General features: G+C 43.1%; 1 protein-coding gene across 1 annotated transcript; it reads right to left on the bottom strand.

Moving 5' to 3' along the window:
* Nucleotides 1-1,375: 1,375 nt before the first annotated feature.
* On the bottom strand, nucleotides 1,376-17,992 carry NUP43 (nucleoporin 43). The gene is made up of 8 exons (XM_062186916.1): nucleotides 17,825-17,992; nucleotides 17,433-17,555; nucleotides 15,629-15,706; nucleotides 13,843-14,023; nucleotides 12,507-12,642; nucleotides 9,100-9,251; nucleotides 6,414-6,536; nucleotides 1,376-2,094 (listed from the first exon to the last, which is right to left on the bottom strand). The coding sequence occupies exons 1-8, from the start codon at nucleotides 17,942-17,944 to the stop codon at nucleotides 1,865-1,867; spliced, it is 1,143 nt and encodes a 380-aa protein (XP_062042900.1). The 5' UTR covers nucleotides 17,945-17,992; the 3' UTR covers nucleotides 1,376-1,864.
* Nucleotides 17,993-18,760: the final 768 nt, after the last annotated feature.

Here is an 18,760-nt window from a genome sequence, read left to right on the forward strand (position 1 = left end):
AGTCCCGGCCGGCGCCGTGGCTCAACAGGCTAATCCCCCGCCTTGCGGTGCCAGCACACCGGGTTCTAGTCCCGGTCGGGGCACCGATCCTGTCCCGGTTGCCCCTCTTCCAGGCCAGCTCTCTGCTGTGGCCAGGGAGTGCAGTGGAGGATAGCCCAAGTGTTTGGGCTCTGCACCCCATGGGAGACCAGGATAAGCACCTGGCTCCTGCCATCGGAACAGCGTGGTGCGCCGGCCGCAGCGCGCTACCGCGGCGGCCATTGGAGGGTGAACCAACGGCAAAAGGAAGACCTTTCTCTCTGTCTCTCTCTCTCACTGTCCACTCTGCCTGTCAAAAAAAAAAAAAAAAAAAGTAGTCCCAGCAATAAAACCAGAAACAATAACATTTCTTATCAGTAACATATTTTCCCTTCTCTAGTTATTTTACCTAAATGTATGTGTGTGTGTGTATGCATGTGTGAGTGTGTCATTGTAAAATATTGACAAAAACTGAAAAACCCTTGAAGTGGCACCCCAAAAAATGGAATATAATTATTAGGACAGAAGAATAAAACTTTTTACCATGATTTCTATTATTGGAACTATAAAATAAATGAACACACCCTTCAGCTGTGCAACAGCAATAATTTGTCATTAAGGTCTTATATCAATAATGCATTTAATCTAATAAACCTTGGGCAATCTCATGAAACTGTCTTAAAACACCACATGTTAGACCATTATTAACATTTGGATAAGGATAAAGATAGCACAATTCTTCACTTTTACCACATCCTTACCACAGTATCATACTGTTATCTTACTTGTTTCAAAATGGAGTTTGGAAGTCAGTTTACTTATTAATATCAAATTGTGCTTTATTACATCATGTTCAGTTCGGTAATTTTTAAGTATATTGTAAAGATAAACAAAAGTAAAAACCCTTAGGAAAAGCCCATTTTCCCTTATCTCTTTCAAGAAAAATAGTTAGATCTAAGTAGTTGACAAGAGTTCTGTTCAAATCTATCCTAATAAATGAACTTGTCAAAAACATTTTCACCTTAAAAAAAAAATCTGACTTCAGGGCAAGTGACACGGCACAGTGCGTTAAGCTGCTGCCTGCATCGCTGAGATCCCATATTGGTGCTGATTTGAGTGTCCGCCGCTCCATTTCTGACCCAGCTCCCTGGTAATGCCCCTGGGAAAGCAGCAGAGGATGGCTCAAGTGCTTGGGCTCCTGCACCCACATGAGAAACCTAGAAGCTCGTCCTGGTCCAGCCCCAGCCGTTATAGCCACTTAGAGAGTAAACCAGTGGATAGAAGATCCCTCTCTCTCTAACTGCCTTTCAAATAAATAAACCTTTAAAAATATTTTGAGCCACAAGTTTGTCATTTTTGCTCTATTCACCTTGAAAATGTTTATTAAAATTATTAAGAAAATAAAATGTGAAAAGACTGAGGAAAATATTTGCCAGAAGAATGTCATTATTGGCTAATGCCACCACGGAGGGGTATACTCCTACACTGTTGACTACTGGAACCCAGTGGTGGCTTGACAGTGTTAAGCTCCACAACGTCCATAATGAAGAGGTGCCATGAGCTGTCAATAACAGGCTGTTTGAAGGCACATATTCATCAGCACAAGGGTCCCTCTGATGTTCGTGCACATGTTCCAAACTGTTTACCATCAGCCATTTATCAGATCCTGTACCTGCTGTGGGAGAGTATCCAACTAACAAAGCCAAAACTGAACATAGATGTTAACAATAGTTTATTGATATTTCTGCTGCAAATCTCACATTTTCTGATAATAAAACTTAGTACACAGGTTGGGTTTCAAAAGGCTAACTGAACGCTGTACCTGAAATCTTGTAGTTGCACACTTTCAGGAAAACAGTTGTCTGGTAACGTAAATTGCCTCTGCATCAGTTCCACAAACAAGACAAGGACCTAAAACATCCAGAGTGTTCACAGACAAAGTCCTACTGGGAAGCAAACTGGTGATTTCAATTCGGTCTTTTGCAGGATCGGTGCTGAGCCAGGAACTTGTAAGAGACTGGTGAGCATTAGCCTGGTGATTAATGCTATGAGACAGAAAAGTACTAGTTCTTCCTCCTGGGAGAAAAAAGGAAAAGGGGAAAAAAGTTTGAAGACTAACTTTGTATTGGTAAACATCCAAACTTCTACAGATACTTTTTGTTTGTTTGTTTGTTTTTTTGTTTTTTGACAGGCAGAGTGGACAGTGAGAGAGAGAGAGAGAAAGGTCTTCCTTTTTGCCGTTGGTTCACCCTCCAATGACCGGCGCGCTGTGGCCGGCGCACCGCGCTGATCCGAAGGCAGGAGCCAGGTGCTTCTCCTGGTCTCATGTGGGTGCAGGGCCCAAGGACTTGGGCCATCCTCCACTGCACTCCCTGGCCACAGCAGAGAGCTGGCCTGGAAGAGGGGCAACCGGGACAGAATCCGGCGCCCCAACCGGGACTAGAATCCGCTGTGCCAGCGCCACAAGGCGGAGGATTAACCTAGTGAGCCAGGGCACTAGCTCTGCAGATACTTTTATTTTAGAGAACTGATAATCAAGTTGCTTAATTCTCAGAATAAAAGGCTGATAATTCTATTATCATATATCGCCACTTTTGACCAAAGGCATATCCAGTGATATTCTGTGGGATAGCATGGGTATCACACACAGTCTTCAGGGAAAGCAGAAGAGTTAATATGACTCTATTTTTCTGTTCATCTTTTAACGGAAAGTTTCAGAAAGGTATCAAAATAGCCAGAAGGCAAATATAATACATAAGGAAGAAAAAAAAGAAAAACCAGAAATAACGATAACACAGAGAAATATAAACTCTTGTGTAATAAAAAAATGAAGTGATCATGAGAAAGAGTTTCTGGACGTATTTCCAAGTATTTCTGTTTTTAAAAAGTAGCATTAAGTACCTTTTAAACGTTATTTACTTATTTGAAAGGCAGAGAGATAGGGAGAGAGCAAGACATCTCCCATCTGCTGATTCAACTCCCCAAATGCCCACAATAGCCAGCGCTGGACCAATTTGAAGCTAAGAGCTGGGAACTCCATCTGGGTCTAACATCGGTGGCAGAGACCAAAGTACTGGAGCCATTACCTGCTCCCTCCTGGTGTGCACGTTAGCAAGAAGCTGGAATCAGGACTAGAGCTAGGCCTCAGGTGATCACTGATGTCATACATAAGAGTGTCAATTGTTCAATCAGCAACAGGAGTCACTGTGCACTTGCTCCCCATGTAGGACCTCTGTCTTTAATGAGTTATACTAAGAGAATTAATGGTAAAACTTGTCTTCAAACAGTACTTTATACTTTGTGTGTCTGTATGGTACAAACTATTGAAATCTTTACTTAGTATAGAGTTGCTCTTCTGTATATAAAGATAATTAAAAATGAATCTTAATGAAGAATGGGATGGGAGAGGGAGTAGGAGATGGGATGGGAGTGGGGGTGGGAGGGCGGGTATGGGGGGACGACCTGCTATACTCCAAAAGCTGTACCTAAGAAATTTACATTTATTAAATAAAAGCTTTCTTAAAAAAAAAAAAAAAAAAAAAAAGGAGTAGAGCTAGGACTTGAACTCAGGCACTCTGATATGCGATACAGGTGTCCCTAGCTTCATTATAATAGCTGCATCAATCATTTGCCCTTAGACAAATATTTCTAAAAATATAACTGTCTTAGATCTTTTATTCTTTACTTTTGTAGATAAATGTTCTTAAAATATAGACTTTTAGATTACTAGATTATACATTTTCATCTCATCAGTATTCTGCTTTTAATAAAGGATTAGGTGAGAAAGAGATAATATATCTCAGTATTAGGCATTATTTGTAGTTTTTTTTACTCAACTTTCTGTCAAATCAAACAGACAAACTTAATTCACTGGACAAGTAGCTGAGTAACTACTACGTACCATCCTGAGCCAGATGAAGTCCCTGTGCCTTGAAGCTTAAAGAACCGCAAGTTTACCTCTTGCTTATCCTTCAAGGCCCAGCTCAGCTAAGCAGCCTGTGAAAACACCCGTAGCTCATGTTTCTCCCCTTCTAAAAGGAAGCACTTGCAGTACCATTTACTATCTTGCAACACTTTGATACCATGATTTAACTTTTCATGCCTCTTCTCCATAACTAAATCAGGTCACATATTTTACATGCTTTTTCAGTCTCTAGCACTGCGGCTTCCAATAGCAGAAAAGGGATTTAGTAAACGGCTTTGTTTCCAGTCTATCCAGGTTTCTTAAGTGGTAAAATTCCAGATGCAACATAATGGGGGTAGGGCAGGAAGGAAAGAACGACCAAATACTTAGCTAATCCTTAGATAAAACTGGTAGTTTCTCCATAATTTGAGTTGGCATAGATATGCATACAAACTATACACAGTGCACACTTCTCCAGAATTTTTTGCCCTTAGTCACTATTTTAGTGCTCTTGTATTTTATGCTGTTCTTGAATACTGTGAAACCTGACCCCATTATTACAATCACTGTGATGAGACTCCCTCCTGGTCTCCCTGCTTCCACTTCCTCAGCACTCCTCTACAGTCTGTGCCACAGCCGCCACACTCATTCTTTGCAAACACAGATCAACTCCTGCCACCCTTGGCTCACCTGATGGCTTCTATCATACTTGGAATAAAATCTGAAATCCTTATCATAGCCTACGCAGATCAGCTCTGTCCCTCAGCCACCAGTCCTTATCTTCTTCCACTTCCTTCCCCTCCAGCTGAACTGCAGCCACAGTGGCCTTCTGTTCTGTCATGTAACTCACACCTTCACTTCTACTCAAAAGTTCTTTCTGCCAAGTTGCCTCTCCTTGGACCTCTCACCAAAGTAGCTCCCTCACCCTTGTCTTTTCTCTACCCCGTTCTACTTTACTCTTTTTCGCACTGATGATTATCAGTGTATTTAGTGCAGTTATTTTCTTTTTGGCCCCGAGTCCTCTCTCCCACTTCTCTGTGCTCTCTTCTGTACTGTGTGGGGGCGGCTCCTTTGCCATCTGCTGTCCAGATGGGCCCAGACAACAGGAGGTCTGCTGGTGGGTGACTGCAAGGCGGAGGAGGGGAGAAGCAGCTCCACTCCTGCTCCAGGTTTTTGAACATTAGCACTGGCAGGAGTTCCAGTCTGGGTGAGGTGGCACTTTTGCTGCTGATTCAGAACCAACTTTGATAGCATTTCCAACAATGCAGCAGCAGAGGCACTATTTCTGATTTCTGGATATTATACTTTCTTCCTGTTTGCTCTCTCAGCTCCCTGGTCTGTCCTTATTGCTTTCACACACCCTCCAATGGGAAAACCAATCCCTTCTAAACCTAGGGTAGTTTGTTTTTCTGATTGGACTCACACTGATAACATTTTTTTTGTCTTAGATCATCTATTCTAGGGCTACAGACTTGTTCTGTCTGCTGCTGTAGATACCAACACTCAGAAGCACTAATAGCTCTAAATGAATGAATGAACAAATGAACTTTGGAATCACAGGGGAAAAAAATCCTCAAACATAGGGAGTTTGGAAAATGTAAAAAAAAAAAAAAAAAAAAAACAAAACCAAAAACAACAAAACCAACCAAAAACACACACCATTGAGTACAGTGTATAGTTTCTGGCTGACCTTTATTTAACACCGACTTTAGTCAGGAGATAGGACCTTTAAGCTGAGAAGAAACCAGTACCTTGATACATAAAAGATCCACTTCTGCCTGCCAAACACCCTACTTTGGCAATGCAACATAAAAGAGCTGCCAATGCCTATCCTATTGGCACAGGCCAATGCCACCCAAAAAGATCCACCTTGGCTATCTGAAGTGAGTCAGCTTATAGCATCAGCAGTACAGCAGTGAGTAGCTGATAGATTTCAAGATCTATAACACCCAAATTTACTTACTTGAAACATAAAGATTTACACTTGGGCCACCCTCTGCTGCTTTTCACAAGCTATTAGCAGGGAGCTGGGTCGATGTGGAATAGCTGGGACATGAACCAGTCCTGTATGGGATGCTGGCACTGCAGGGAGTAGATTTAACCACTACACCACCATGCTCACTCCTCTGCCATTCTTTAATGTTGAAAATATGAGAATGTCTAATTTGGTATTTAAAAGCATAATGGAAGGGGGCACATTTGGCTTAGTGGTTAAGATGCCAATTAAGATGCCCAAATTTGCTCCTATCCTGAGAATGTGTAACCTGAGAGGCAGCAGGTAATAGCTTAAATAGTCGGGTCCCTGCTGCTCATGGGGAGATCTAGACTGACTTCCTAGCTCCCAGCTTCAGTCTGGCCAAGCCCCAGCTCTTGGGGACATTTGGGGAATAAACCAACAGATGAGAACTCTCTCTCAAAGAAATAAATAATTAAATAAATCTCTAAAAAGTATATAAAAATACACAGAAGAATCTCCACCACAATGTTTTACCTTGATGAAAGAGTGATGATTTTTCAGGGACGTCTGTGGAGGCATCCCAGTGCCAGAGGGATCCGTCTTCAGAACACGTGAAGAGATGATCGGGATTGGAGGGGTGGAAGTGAACTTCCCACACTGAAAAACAGGAACCAAGAAGCTTACTCCTGCCTAGACTAGGGAACAAACCACGATAAAGCCTATTGCCAGGCAGCATCCTCCATTAACCTCTTCTCACATAACTTGAAACCCCAAAAAGCTTCAGAATAAAATAAAGATGTAGTATAACACGCCAATTGTTATAACATGTAAACAGAAAAAGAAGCCAAGTGAATCTACTTGTGTATTAGCCAGAAAATGGATGAAAATAACTGCAAGTCAAATGACCATATAATCCAAGACATTTTTGGCAGAAAATCATGAAAAAGGGATAATGCCGAAAACATTTTTTAATTGGTAAGTTTTCTTAATTTTTGTTTTACTAATACATGAAAGTTATGTTATTGGAAAGACAGAGAAGCCCATAATATAAATATACAAATGAATTTTTAAAAAAGATTTGTTTATTTGAAAGTCAGAGTTACACAGAGAGAGAAGGAAAGGCAGAGAGAGAGAGAGAGAGAGAGAGAGAGGGAGGTTTTCCATCTGCTGGTTTACTCCCCAATTGGCCACAATGGCTGGAGCTGTGCTGATCCAAATCCAGGAGCCAGGAGCCTCCTCTGACTCTCCCATGTGGGTGCAAGGGCCCAAGGACCTGGACCATCTTCTACTGCTTTCCCAGGCCACAGCAGAGAGCTGGATTGGAAGTGGAACAGCCAGGACCTGAACCGGCACCCATATGGGATGCTGGCACTGGAGGTGGTGGCCTTACCTGCTAGGCCACAGTGCTGCCCCCACAAATGAAATTCTAAAAAGAAGAGTCCGATACTGGCTCATGCCAATATTGACAAGACTGGATATTTCTGGCCTCTGTCAGAAATAGCAACTAACATGTAGCAACCAAAATGTGGGAATGTTCTAAAAATTTGGATTCAGTTTTACACAGAGGGCTTCTAAGAAGCCATCCTGGGATGTCTCTCTCCCCTAAGCTCTAAATTTTAAGAGAACATTGTGTGTCCATAGACATCTATAAGCCAATGACGGGTCAAGAATTCTTAGGAAGTTATGTGCAGCATGCAGGCACGTAAACTGTCAACAAGCGTTTTGGGAGTCTGGGTTAGGTCACTTTAAAGATTCAGCACAGAAGGTGAAGTGTGGCGTAACAAGGAAATGGCACTCTTCATTCAGACAGTTAGCACAATTAAGCAGCAACTATTAAACATAAATAGGTCACCTTTCTCAGGAAAAGAATGCGTTATGGTGATTCCACATGATGTATATTCATATTTCATTAAAGCGAAGTGAAACAAAACAGCCTGCAGAGCCCCACAGACTGCCCACATCTACATTCTGATGGTATTTACTTCTTTCAAACTAGAAAATAAACCCTTAAAAAAAAAAAAACTCATTTTATTTCTAGCTAGGAATCACGATACACTCAAATGAACACATCATAAGCCAATGCATTTGATTGCATTGCTTAACAATACAGGCTGGCCCTTAAAAGGGACTAATAAGAAGAGATCTGAAAAGGTTGCAATTTTACCCCAGGTAAGCCAACATCAGAATCTCTGAGAGCATACCTCATTCCTATTTTAGCCTTTTTACCCCTAGCCAGAGCTGGGGAGAGGCAAACAATTTTGTATCTTTTTATTTCCTTCTTGAATATAATCTTAAGATGATTTATCTTTCCAAGGAAATAATGTGAAACTTATTTAAAGAGAAGTTGCACTATTGGTTCAATGTCTACTTTCTTGTACTTTTAATCAAAAAGGACTTAACATAAATTTCTTTGAAATTAGAATTTAAGAAATATAATCCAGGGGCTGGCATCGTGGTACAGAAGGTTAAGAAGCTGCTTGCAATGTTGGCATCCCATACTCGAGTGCTGGTTCGGGTTCTAACTTCTCTGCTTCTGATTCAGCAGATCACCTGGGAAGGCTGCAGAAGACAGCCCAAGAGCTTGGGCCTCTGCAAACAAGGTTGGAGAACAGAATGGAGTTCCAGTCTCCTGCCTCCTACCTGGCCCAGACCTGGCGATTACGGCCACTTGGGGAGTGAAAGTACAGGATGGGAAGTCTCTCTCACTCTGCCTTTCTGATAAACAGAGTGATTCATCTATCTTTTAAAAAAAAACCAAATCCATCCTGGCGTGACAGTAGCCTATATATCTCCTGTTCTTATTAAAACAAAGTTGTGGTAATATTTGAGAAACACAACTTACTATCAAATATGAAAAAAAGTCTGCATAAAATGGGGAAAGGGTATCTCATACAATTAAACATGGCAAAATAAATTGATATTTTTTACAACAATTTGACAACACACATTACAGCTTTCAAAATAATGCAAACATTTTGAACCACTAATTCTACTTCTAAAAATTATCCTAATAAAGTACATTTAGAAGAAGGTGATTATCTATATTTACCACAGTTCTGAGACATGCTACAGAACTCACATGTCAAAAAAAGAGGTTATTTAAATTTATACAAGTCAGCCCTTAAAAGCTATGATGCAAAATGATGTGCATGAATAGCTGGAAAGTTGGTTATGTCAGGTAGCTCCCCCGACACACTTTCTGTATTTCCATGCTACTTACTCTCAGCCTCATGAGCCTTCAGCAGCGACACAGGCATGGTACCTTGTCTAACATCCCAAATACTCAACATTCCGTCCTGGCCACCGGTCGCTACAACGTGCTGCTGGTTGGGATGTCTATCGACACAGTGGAGTGGCACTCGGTCACCAGTCCTTTCATGGGAAACACAATGAAATCAAGTATGCTGTAAAACATAATTTATCCTTGCAGAACCCAATAGCTGGAGCTATGGCTGAATTTTAATGAGGCCAAACAATTAAGTAGATTAAAAACCACAATGAGATATCCATTCATTACAGTTAGAATGACTATTATCAAAGAAACAAACAAACAAACAAACAAAAATCCACAAATGCTCATGAGGATGTGAACAAAGGAGAATTCTTATATACTTTTGGTGGGAATATAAATACAGCCCTCAGGAAAAACAATATGAAGAGTCTTTGAAAAAACCTGGGGTGGGTATTTGGTGTAGCAGTTAGGCTGCCACTTGGGACACTTGCTCCCAGCTCCTGATCCAGCCTCCTGCTAATGTGGATCCTGCAAGCAACACCTCAAGGGCTTGAGTACCTGCCATTCACAGAGGAGACTTGAATTGAGTTCCCCACTCCTGGTTTAGGTTTGGCTGAGGCCTGGCTCATCCCTGGCTGTTATGGACATTTGGAGAGTGAACCAACAAATGGAAGATCTTTCTCCCTGCTTTGCAAATAAAATGGAAATAAATACTAAACAAACAAGCAATCCCAGAAATATAACTATCGCATAATTCAGCAATCCTACCACTGAGTATATATCTAAAGGAACTGGAATTGTTATGTTGAAGAGACATCTATATGCCCATGTTTATGGTAGCATTATTCACAATAGCCAAGACACAGAATCAATCTACGTGTCCACAGCCAGAAGGCTGGATAAATATGACAGACATATACACGACTGAATACAGCCCTAGAAAATAACAAAAATTCTGTCATTTGCAGCATATGGGTGGAACTGCAGAACTTAATGTTAAGTGAACTGTCAGGCACAGAGAGATGAACACTGCATGTTCTTACTTATATGTGGAAGCTAAAGTCGATCTGATGGAAGTAGAGACCAGAACAGTGGTTACCAGAGCCTGGCAAGGGTTTGTGAGAGGGAAAGTTTGAAGAGAGGATACTTAATAGGCAGAGTTGCAGCTGAATAGAGGAAATAATTTCTAATGTTCTATATAGCACAATATGATAAATTATGGTCGACAAAAATTAATTGAATATTTCAAAATAGCTATCAGAGATAAGGGATGTTCTCAACCCAAAGAAATGATAAATGAGGTGACAGATATGCCAACCACCCTAATCTGATCATTACACACTGTATACGTGTATTTAAATATTACATCATACCCTGAAAATATATGCGATTACTATGTCAATTATTTTTTTTAAAACAAAGGCAATAGTAAAAAAAATTTACTAGATAAAGCATACTTCTAAACAAAATAATTTTTGGAATTAAAAGCTAAAATTATCCATTCTCTCGTCAATCTGGAGACATGGGAAGCAAGATAATCTGATGGCAGGATACACAAAATACATTTCCATTTTGTAGGTTTTTAAAAATATCATACATTGGGGTGGGCACTATGGCACCCCTCGCAACACCCACATTTCATGTTGAAGTGTTGACTCAGCTACTCTGTTTCTGACCCAGCTTCCTGCTAATATACCTGGGAGACAGCTCAGGTGCTTGGTCCCCTGCCACCCATGATGGAGTTCCTGGCTCCTGACTTTGGCCTAGCCCAGCCCTGGTTGTTGTGGCCATTTGGTGTGTGAAACAGTGGAGAGAAGACTGATCTCTCTCTGTTCCTCAAAAAAGCTAAACATTAAAAAATATGTCATATATCAAATATGCTGAATGTTCTTTACTCCCATCTTATTTAATGCTCAGCTTATATAAATGTTGTTTCTTAATTTGACACATTCTATTTTCTTAAGAGAAAAAAAAAGTTGAACATCCAGAAAGCAGGATTTCTGCTCTGGAAAAAAACTCATGGATTGTATTTTCACTCCAATTACTAACCCCCCCAAAAGAAAAAATCATTTGATAAGCAGAAGTTCTCCATGAAATAATATGAACTTCAAAGAGATAAAGGCTCTGAATCAAAAGAATTCACTAAACGAAGCCCACCACATTAACTTGCTCTATCAAATTTAATCAGAGATTATTCTCTTTATTTAAATTTCTTTCTTTCTTTTTTTTTTTTTTTTTTTGACAGCAGAATGGACAGAGAGAGAGAGAGACAGAGAGAAAAGTCTTCCTTTGCCGTTGGTTCACCCTCCAATGGCTGCCACAGCCGGCGTGCCGCGGCCGGCACACCGCACTGATCCGAAGGCAGGAGCCAGGTGCTTATCCTGGTCTCCCATGGGGTGCAGGGCCCAAGCACTTGGGCCATCCTCCACTGCACTTCCAAGCCACAGCAGAGAGCTGGCCTGGAAGAGGAGCAACCGGGATAGAATCCAGCGCCCCAACCGGGACTAGAACCCGGTGTGCTGGCGCCTCAAGGCAGAGGATTAGCCTGTTGAGCCATGGCGCCGGCCCTATTTAAAATAATTTTTTTAAAGATTTTATTTATTTATTTATTTATTTGAGAGGTAGAGTTATAGATGGTGAGAAGGAGAGACAGAGAAAGGTCTTCTCTCCGCTGGTTCACTCCCAAAATGGTCACAACATCTGGAGCTGCGCCAATCCAAAGCCAGAAGCCAGGAGCTTCTTCCTGGTCTCCCATGCGGGCCCTCCCAGGGGCCAAAGCACTTGGACCATCTTCCACTGCCTTCCCAGACCACAGCAGAGAGCCGGATTGGAAAAGCAGAAGCCAGGGCCGGCGCCGCGGCTCAATAGGCTAATCCTCCGCCTAGCGGCGCCGGCACACCGGGTTCTAGTCCCGGTCGGGGCACCGGTTTCTGTCCCGGTTGCCCCTCTTCCAGGCCAGCTCTCTGCTGTGGCCAGGGAGTGCAGTGGAGGATGGCCCAAGTACTTGGGTCCTGCACCCCATGGGAGACCAGGATAAGCACCTGACTCCTGCCATCGGATCAGCGCGGTGCGCAGGCCGCAGCGCGCCAGCCGCGGCAGCCATTGGAGGGTGAACCAACGGCAAAAGGAAGACCTTTCTCTCTATCTCTCTCTCTCACTGTCCACTCTGCCTGTCAATAACAAAAAAACAAAACAAAACAAAAAAAGCAGCAGCCAGGACCAGAACTGGCGCTCACAGGGGATGCTGGCGCCACAGGAAGAGGATTAACCTACTGTACCACAGTGCCGGGCCCAGGGGTTATTCTCTTAAAATGCAATTAAAATACAATATGGCTTAAAGCCAATTGCTGTAAACAATTCAATAAATTAACACTGCATTACACATCAAAACTTACAGTGATAATATTTGAGAGGGCTCATTTCCTTGTTGTCGGAAATCCCATATTTTTAATTGTCCAATTGAATTTACCGTGAGAATCTCAGGAGTGCGAAGGAAGGTGACAGCATGGAGCGTACTGCTATCTGCATTGTCTACAAATTTAAAAAATGGTAGTGTGTGTTAATGGAGGTCTTTTTCTAAGAAAATGTTAAATCACATGCCTTCTACTGATGGAAATATTACAAATGACATTTCCAACAAATCACAGCATAATCTCTACAGAAAAACTCATGATAATGTATAGATTTAGACTCTTTTTGGACAGAAAAACAAAACTCACAGGACATCTGAACTGTTTTCTGAGTGGAAGACTCAGTTTTCAAATTTCTTCCTTTATCTGCTCTTAAGACTATTACCCTGTATTTCTGAGATAGCTATTGGAGCTCTTTTATATCCAGTTTTTTCTCAAGTCCTTGACCTTGAACTTTCATTTTAAATTGAGCCCAAACTCAGTGCCAACTACAGATTTTATTTGTATTTTTCTACCTCAGATCTATTCATCTTTACTCTCATCAGCTCTCTCCTCCAGAAGATCCTTCCTGATTGTCCCAATGATCCTTTTCTCTGAGCACCTAGGGTGTTTGGAATTTACATTGTGTAACTTAACATACACTTACAGATGTTAGTTTGTACCACTCCTCTTCATTGCCATCAGGCAGCGGTTCTTAACAATCACACAAGTCACGTATTTCAGAAGTAAAATTCATAATAAGTAACACCCGACGCCTGGGTTCAGTCCCTAGGGACTGTGACCCAAGCGCTCTAGCGTGATGGTTAGAAATACCCCAGGCGAGTTTGTGTGAGGCATGGCTGAAGACCACCACCTTAGAACTGCTCTTCACAAGCATGACATGGAGTGTTATCACTCCCTTGCTTAAACACTTTCAATGGCTCTCCAGTTTTCCACCTGAAAAACGTTAACCACTGTGGTTTAACATTAGAGAATCTTTACAACCTGGTCCCATTTACCTTTCTGGATTCATCATTTGTCTCTTAAATACCTACAGCCAGGTCCAGCTACATTTTTGTCAATAGTTGTTCAGCTGTATCCTGCTTCCGTGCTACTCCTTTTGCCTGGTATGTCATCTTTTAGTATTACTTATGGTCTAAAACCTAGACGAAATTGTCAACCCTCCTTCTCCTCTGTGGTCAGTCTCTTACTAGCCTCATCAACACAGTTTTGACAAAGGCCTTGTACATTTTTAACCCTCATTTAGCCTTGTGTTTATTTAGCATATGGCACATGCATACTTGCTGTGTACAGAGGAAAGACACGTAATGATTTTTCTTACCTATGGTTCTCACAGCTTCCTTATGATCCGCTCTGAAGAGATTTATGCGACCGTCTTCTCCAACTGTGACAATTTCTGGGTTATCGCACACAATCCCTGTGCAAGGTGCACTGCAGTAGGAAGGGCTGCCAGGACCTGTGTGATAGTGAGCTGTTGTCCACTGCTGGCTGACTGATAGAGTCTAGGCATCAGAAATGAGCACTCTATTAATCGAAGAAAGCTCTAGGGAACTGGTGCTTTCCCCCAGCAAGAGTATTTTTAAATCCTACCTCACATCTTCTTTTAAAAGAATAACTCTTGGGGCTGGTGCTATGGCACAGTAGGTTAAGTATCAGCCTGCTGTGTTGGCACCCCATATGGATGCTGGTTTGAGTCCTGGCTGCAACACTTCTGATCCAGCTACCTGGTAATGGCCTGGGAACGCAGCAGAAGATAGCCCAAGTGTTTGGGCTCCTGAACCCATGTGGGAGACCTGGCAGAAGCTTCTGGCTTTGGACTGGCCCAGCTCCAGCCATTGCAGCCATTTGGGGAGTGAACCAGCAGGTGGAAGACTTCTTTCTCTGTCTCTTCCTCTGTCTGTAACTCTGCCTCTCAAATAAATAAACAAATCTAAAAAAAACCCCAAAAAACCAAAAACCAAAAACAAAAACAAACTCACCTTTCTCCTTTACAGTATTGATACTCAACTACTGCCAAAGCTCTGTGCACACTGAACTAGGCTGAAAAGGAATGTGGTCTAACAATGTTCTACATTTATCTCAAACTAACATAACTGTTTTTAGGTAAGAGGCAGTTGAATGTTCAAAAACAACTAAATTTTTATGGGAATGAGCACATCTAACAAGTAAATTGCTACAGTCTCTCCTAAGTGACTCCATTAAGAAAAATACTTAATGAGATCTGGATCTTATGTTTATTAGGCATGCCTATGAGTAAGGTGGCATTTAACCTCAAAACCTAAATGAACACTCTCCTCCAGCAACTTCAAACTGCATTATTACTGGTGGGGCTGTTTTAAGGAACTGCCTTCACCAGTGGGTTCTGCAGGCTGGGCCTGATGGGCTTTAGCACACAAGAAAGCACTGAAAAATAAGTCACATCTTCATACAGCAGATGCTGGCTTCAATTGAAGACCTGAGCTCTATCCACAGAGGCAAGACAGCTGATCCTGTTCTCTGCTACAGTATCTGAGCTAAAAGATGCTTTCTTCAAAAGACTAGAATAGGAACTTAAAGAATTATGGGAAATTACCTGCCAAATTACCATACTGCTTCATCCAAACTAACAGAATGTATTGCAGGTTTACCCAATTTCAATACCAGCTCACAGGACCAGCACTGTGGCGCAGCAGGTAAAGCCACCGCCTACAATGCCAGCATCCCATATGGGCAATGGTTCAAGTCCTGGCTGCTTCACTTCCCGTTTAGCTCCCTGCTAATGGCCTGGGAAAGCAGTAGAGGATGGCCCAAGTGCTTGAGCCCCTGCACCCACACGGGAGACCTGGAAGAAACTCCTGGCTTCTGGCTTTGGTCTGGCCCACCTCTAGCTGATACAGCCACTGAGAAATGAACCAGTGGAAGGAAGACCTTTCTGTTTCTGTCTTTCCCCTCCTTTCTCTGTAATTCTCTTTCAAAAAAAAAAAAAAAAAAATTACACTGCCAAAAAGTAATGATATTTTCCCCCCTTCATATCCTAAGACTTTAAAACTTTATTAAATACGGTTTTCCTTACACCTTTCTAAAAATAACTAAAATACAAATTCACTTTTCAAACAAAAGTTCTTTACCTGGTTATTTGGATGGTGAAGGAAAATTGTTACACATCCTGTTGATGAGGCAGCTACAATTCTTTCCTGGTCAAAAAACTAAACAGAAAAATTCCTGCTTATTATAGATTTAGAAATACTAGTAGGGAGGAAACCCATTTGTTTAACTGAATTTATAGCAAATTACATAACTGTAAAAGGTAAAAAACCTATAAGTGCTACCCAAATAACATTTGTTAGATCTAAAAGTTAACACTGCTATACAAATAAAGGTATTTTCATAAGGAATAAATGGTTGATTGGCCAAGTTAAATTCTCTAAGCCTTGGAATGTGGGGGGCATTTGGCTTGCTATGATGTTGGGTTGAGATGCCCAAGTTCAGAATGCCTGTGTTCAACACCCAGTTCTGGCTCCTGATTTTAGTTTCCTGCTAACGCAGTTACTGCAAAGCAACGGTGATGACTCAAGTAATTGGGTCCATGCTACCCACAGGGAGACCTGGACTGAGTTCCTGGCTCTTGGCTCCTGACTGACACAGGCTTTGGTGAATGAGCCAGTTGATGGGAGCTCTAACAAATACATTAAAAAAGAAGTTTCTCTGAGGCCATTGCTCTGGTACAATAGGCTAAGTTTCCGCCTGCAGGGCCAACATCCCACACGCACCCTGGTTTCCATCCTGGCTGCTCCTCTTCTGACCCGGCTCTCTGCTATGGTCTGAGAAAGCAGTAGAGTATGGCCCAAGTGCTGGAGCCCCTGGACCCGCATGGGAGACTGGGAAGAAGCTCCTGGCTTCAGATCAGCCCAGTTCTGGCCGTTGCGGCCATTTGGGGAGTGAACCAGCAGATCAAGAACTTCTCTGTCTCTAACTCTACCTCTCAAATAAGTAAATTTTTAAAAATCTGTATTTTTAAACAGGGAGTACTAATCCTACTCAGGGAGTTGTTATGAGAAATAAAAAAATTTAAAAGAACTCCCTTGCACAGTATTTGTCACAAATGAGGATAATTCAAGAAGTTTATGGAAAATGAAATTAAAAGATAATGCATTCTGGTGCAAAATTTTTAAAAACCCATGCATCGTTCATCTACAATATGCATTTTCCATGAACTTTTGAGATCCTTAGCTGTGTGTGCTCAAAAGATAATATTCTTAGCATTCTCACGGGTAAAATAGAAATAACAATACTGACTCACAGGCATGCAATTAGAATTAAACGGTCTTATGTAAAACTCCAAAAATATCGCTTGCAGGCAGGTACCGCGGCTCACTAGGCTAATCCTCCACCTGTGGAGCCGGCACCCTGGGTTCTAGTCCCAGTTGGGGCACCGGATTCTGTCCCGGTTGCCCCTCTTCCAGGCCAGCTCTCTGCTGTGGCCCGGGAAGGCAGTGGAGGATGGCCCAAGTGCTTGGGCCCTGCACCCGCATGGGAGACTAGGAGGAAGCACCTGGCTCCTGGCTTCGGATCAGTGCAGCGCACCAGCCGTAGCGGCCATTTGAGGGGTGAACCAACGGAAGGAGGACCTTTCTGTCTCTCTCACTGTCTAACTCTGCCTGTCAAAAAAAAAAAAAAAAAAAAAAACCAAAAATATCGCTTGCAGATAGGAGATAGACAATCAATCAAGTATTGATTTCATCCAAGTCTCCTTTCCTGGTGCTGGCTGTGCCACTAAGTGCTCAGTCTACGTTGGGTAAATCCTAACCTATGGAGAACTCGCTTTCCTGTAAACTAGGGGTGAGGCCAGGAGAGCTCTCAGGTCTCTGCACCTCGACATGCACTGCTCTGGCTTTCTTTAGAAGCGAGCCTCCGGGCACTGGACACGTTTACCTGTAAGTCCATGACGTCGCCATGGTGTCTGATGTCACACAACAGTCGATGGTCTCCTTCTAAGCTTCCATCAGAGTCCGGGTTTCCGAAATCTCCGATAGACCACAGTGAAACGTGATTCTCCTGCAAGGCAAACGGCTTCATCTTGAGCTGACACAACCGTCAACTCTGGAAAGTAAACCCAATTCGTGTCGCCTTAAGGGAACCTTGGCTCCAAAGCCTCAAACGGCATGGGCAGAATGTAAGTCAAGAAGACGGGGGGCTCGGGCACTCCGACGCCGGCTCCAGCCGAGCCCAGACCCGGGCCGGGGAGGATGGAAACTCGCGCGCTCCAGGGCACCTGGGCGTGGGAGAGGACGGAGCCCTGGGGTCCCGCCCCGGAGCCAGGGTACCTCATTGTCCCAAGAGCCCGTGGCGAAGGTCTCGGCGGTCTGCAGGCTCCCCGGAGGCACCGGCCGCCAGCGGGTTTTGCTGATTTTCTCAGACACAAACTTGGCATACAGCTCCTCCATGCTGAAAGGAACAGCAGCAGGCACAGCAAGCAGCGCGGCGCGCGCCTCCGGGCCCCGCCCCTTCCCGCAGAGCTCTGATTGGATGGGACCTCGCCGGGCGACGGCGGCCGCGGAGGGCCAATTCCCAGCGCAAGGCGGTGCAGGCACTGCCGAGCCCGGACCAGGAGGGGTCTTTGAGCAAAACCCAGAGTGCCCCGGCCTGTGTGCAGTGGGATCTGCACCCGACATGCAAATTCAGAGGAGGAACCTGGAGACAACGTGCTTGTGCAACAACTTAACAAAATCACTGCGTGGGAAACCACCTTACAGCCACATCTAAGGATTCAGCTGCATGTCACTATGCAAGGCAAACAACTCAAAATCCTTCAATCCTCATGGAAGTATTTCCAATAAAGTAGGAATTTATTATGCTAAACCTTTGTTCCCAAATTCTTTGCCTCCAAGTCGTTAATCTATTCTATCAGAGCCTGGAGTTGGAATTCTGAAGATCCAGTTTTAGTTCTGCTGCCAGTTACCTAAGGTCACCTAACTGTAACTTTGGTCAATTCACTTACACTTTACATTTTTTAAGAAAAGATTTATTTCAAAGGCAGAGTTGCAGAGAGAGGGAGAGACACACACACAGAGGGAGCTCTTCCATCCGGTGGCTCACTCCCCAAATGGTGGCTTAGGCCAGGGCTGGGTCAGGTCAAAGCTGGGAGCAGCCAGGACGCAAACCGGCGGCTAAAACCACTGTGCCACAACAGCGGCTCCACTTCCGTTACATAATTAAGAACGGATTTTGTGATACCTGACGTCCACAGCCTGGGGCATCAG

This window comes from Lepus europaeus, chromosome 3 (genome assembly GCF_033115175.1).
Source record: "Lepus europaeus isolate LE1 chromosome 3, mLepTim1.pri, whole genome shotgun sequence".
In the NCBI taxonomy this organism is placed as follows: domain Eukaryota; kingdom Metazoa; phylum Chordata; class Mammalia; order Lagomorpha; family Leporidae; genus Lepus; species Lepus europaeus.

What these genes read in the sequence shown, in the direction of transcription:
- NUP43 (XM_062186916.1), bottom strand. Translation starts at nt 17,944, where the DNA reads ATGGAGGAGCTGTATGCCAAGTTTGTGTCTGAGAAAATCAGCAAAACC. An exon ending in GCGACGTCATGGACTTACAG is followed by an intron (nt 15,707 to 17,432) that starts GTAAACGTGTCC and finishes TTTTCTGTTTAG; the next exon opens with TTTTTTGACCAGGAAAGAAT. An exon ending in GGAAGCTGTGAGAACCATAG is followed by an intron (nt 12,643 to 13,842) that starts GTAAGAAAAATC and finishes TTAAATTTGTAG; the next exon opens with ACAATGCAGATAGCAGTACG.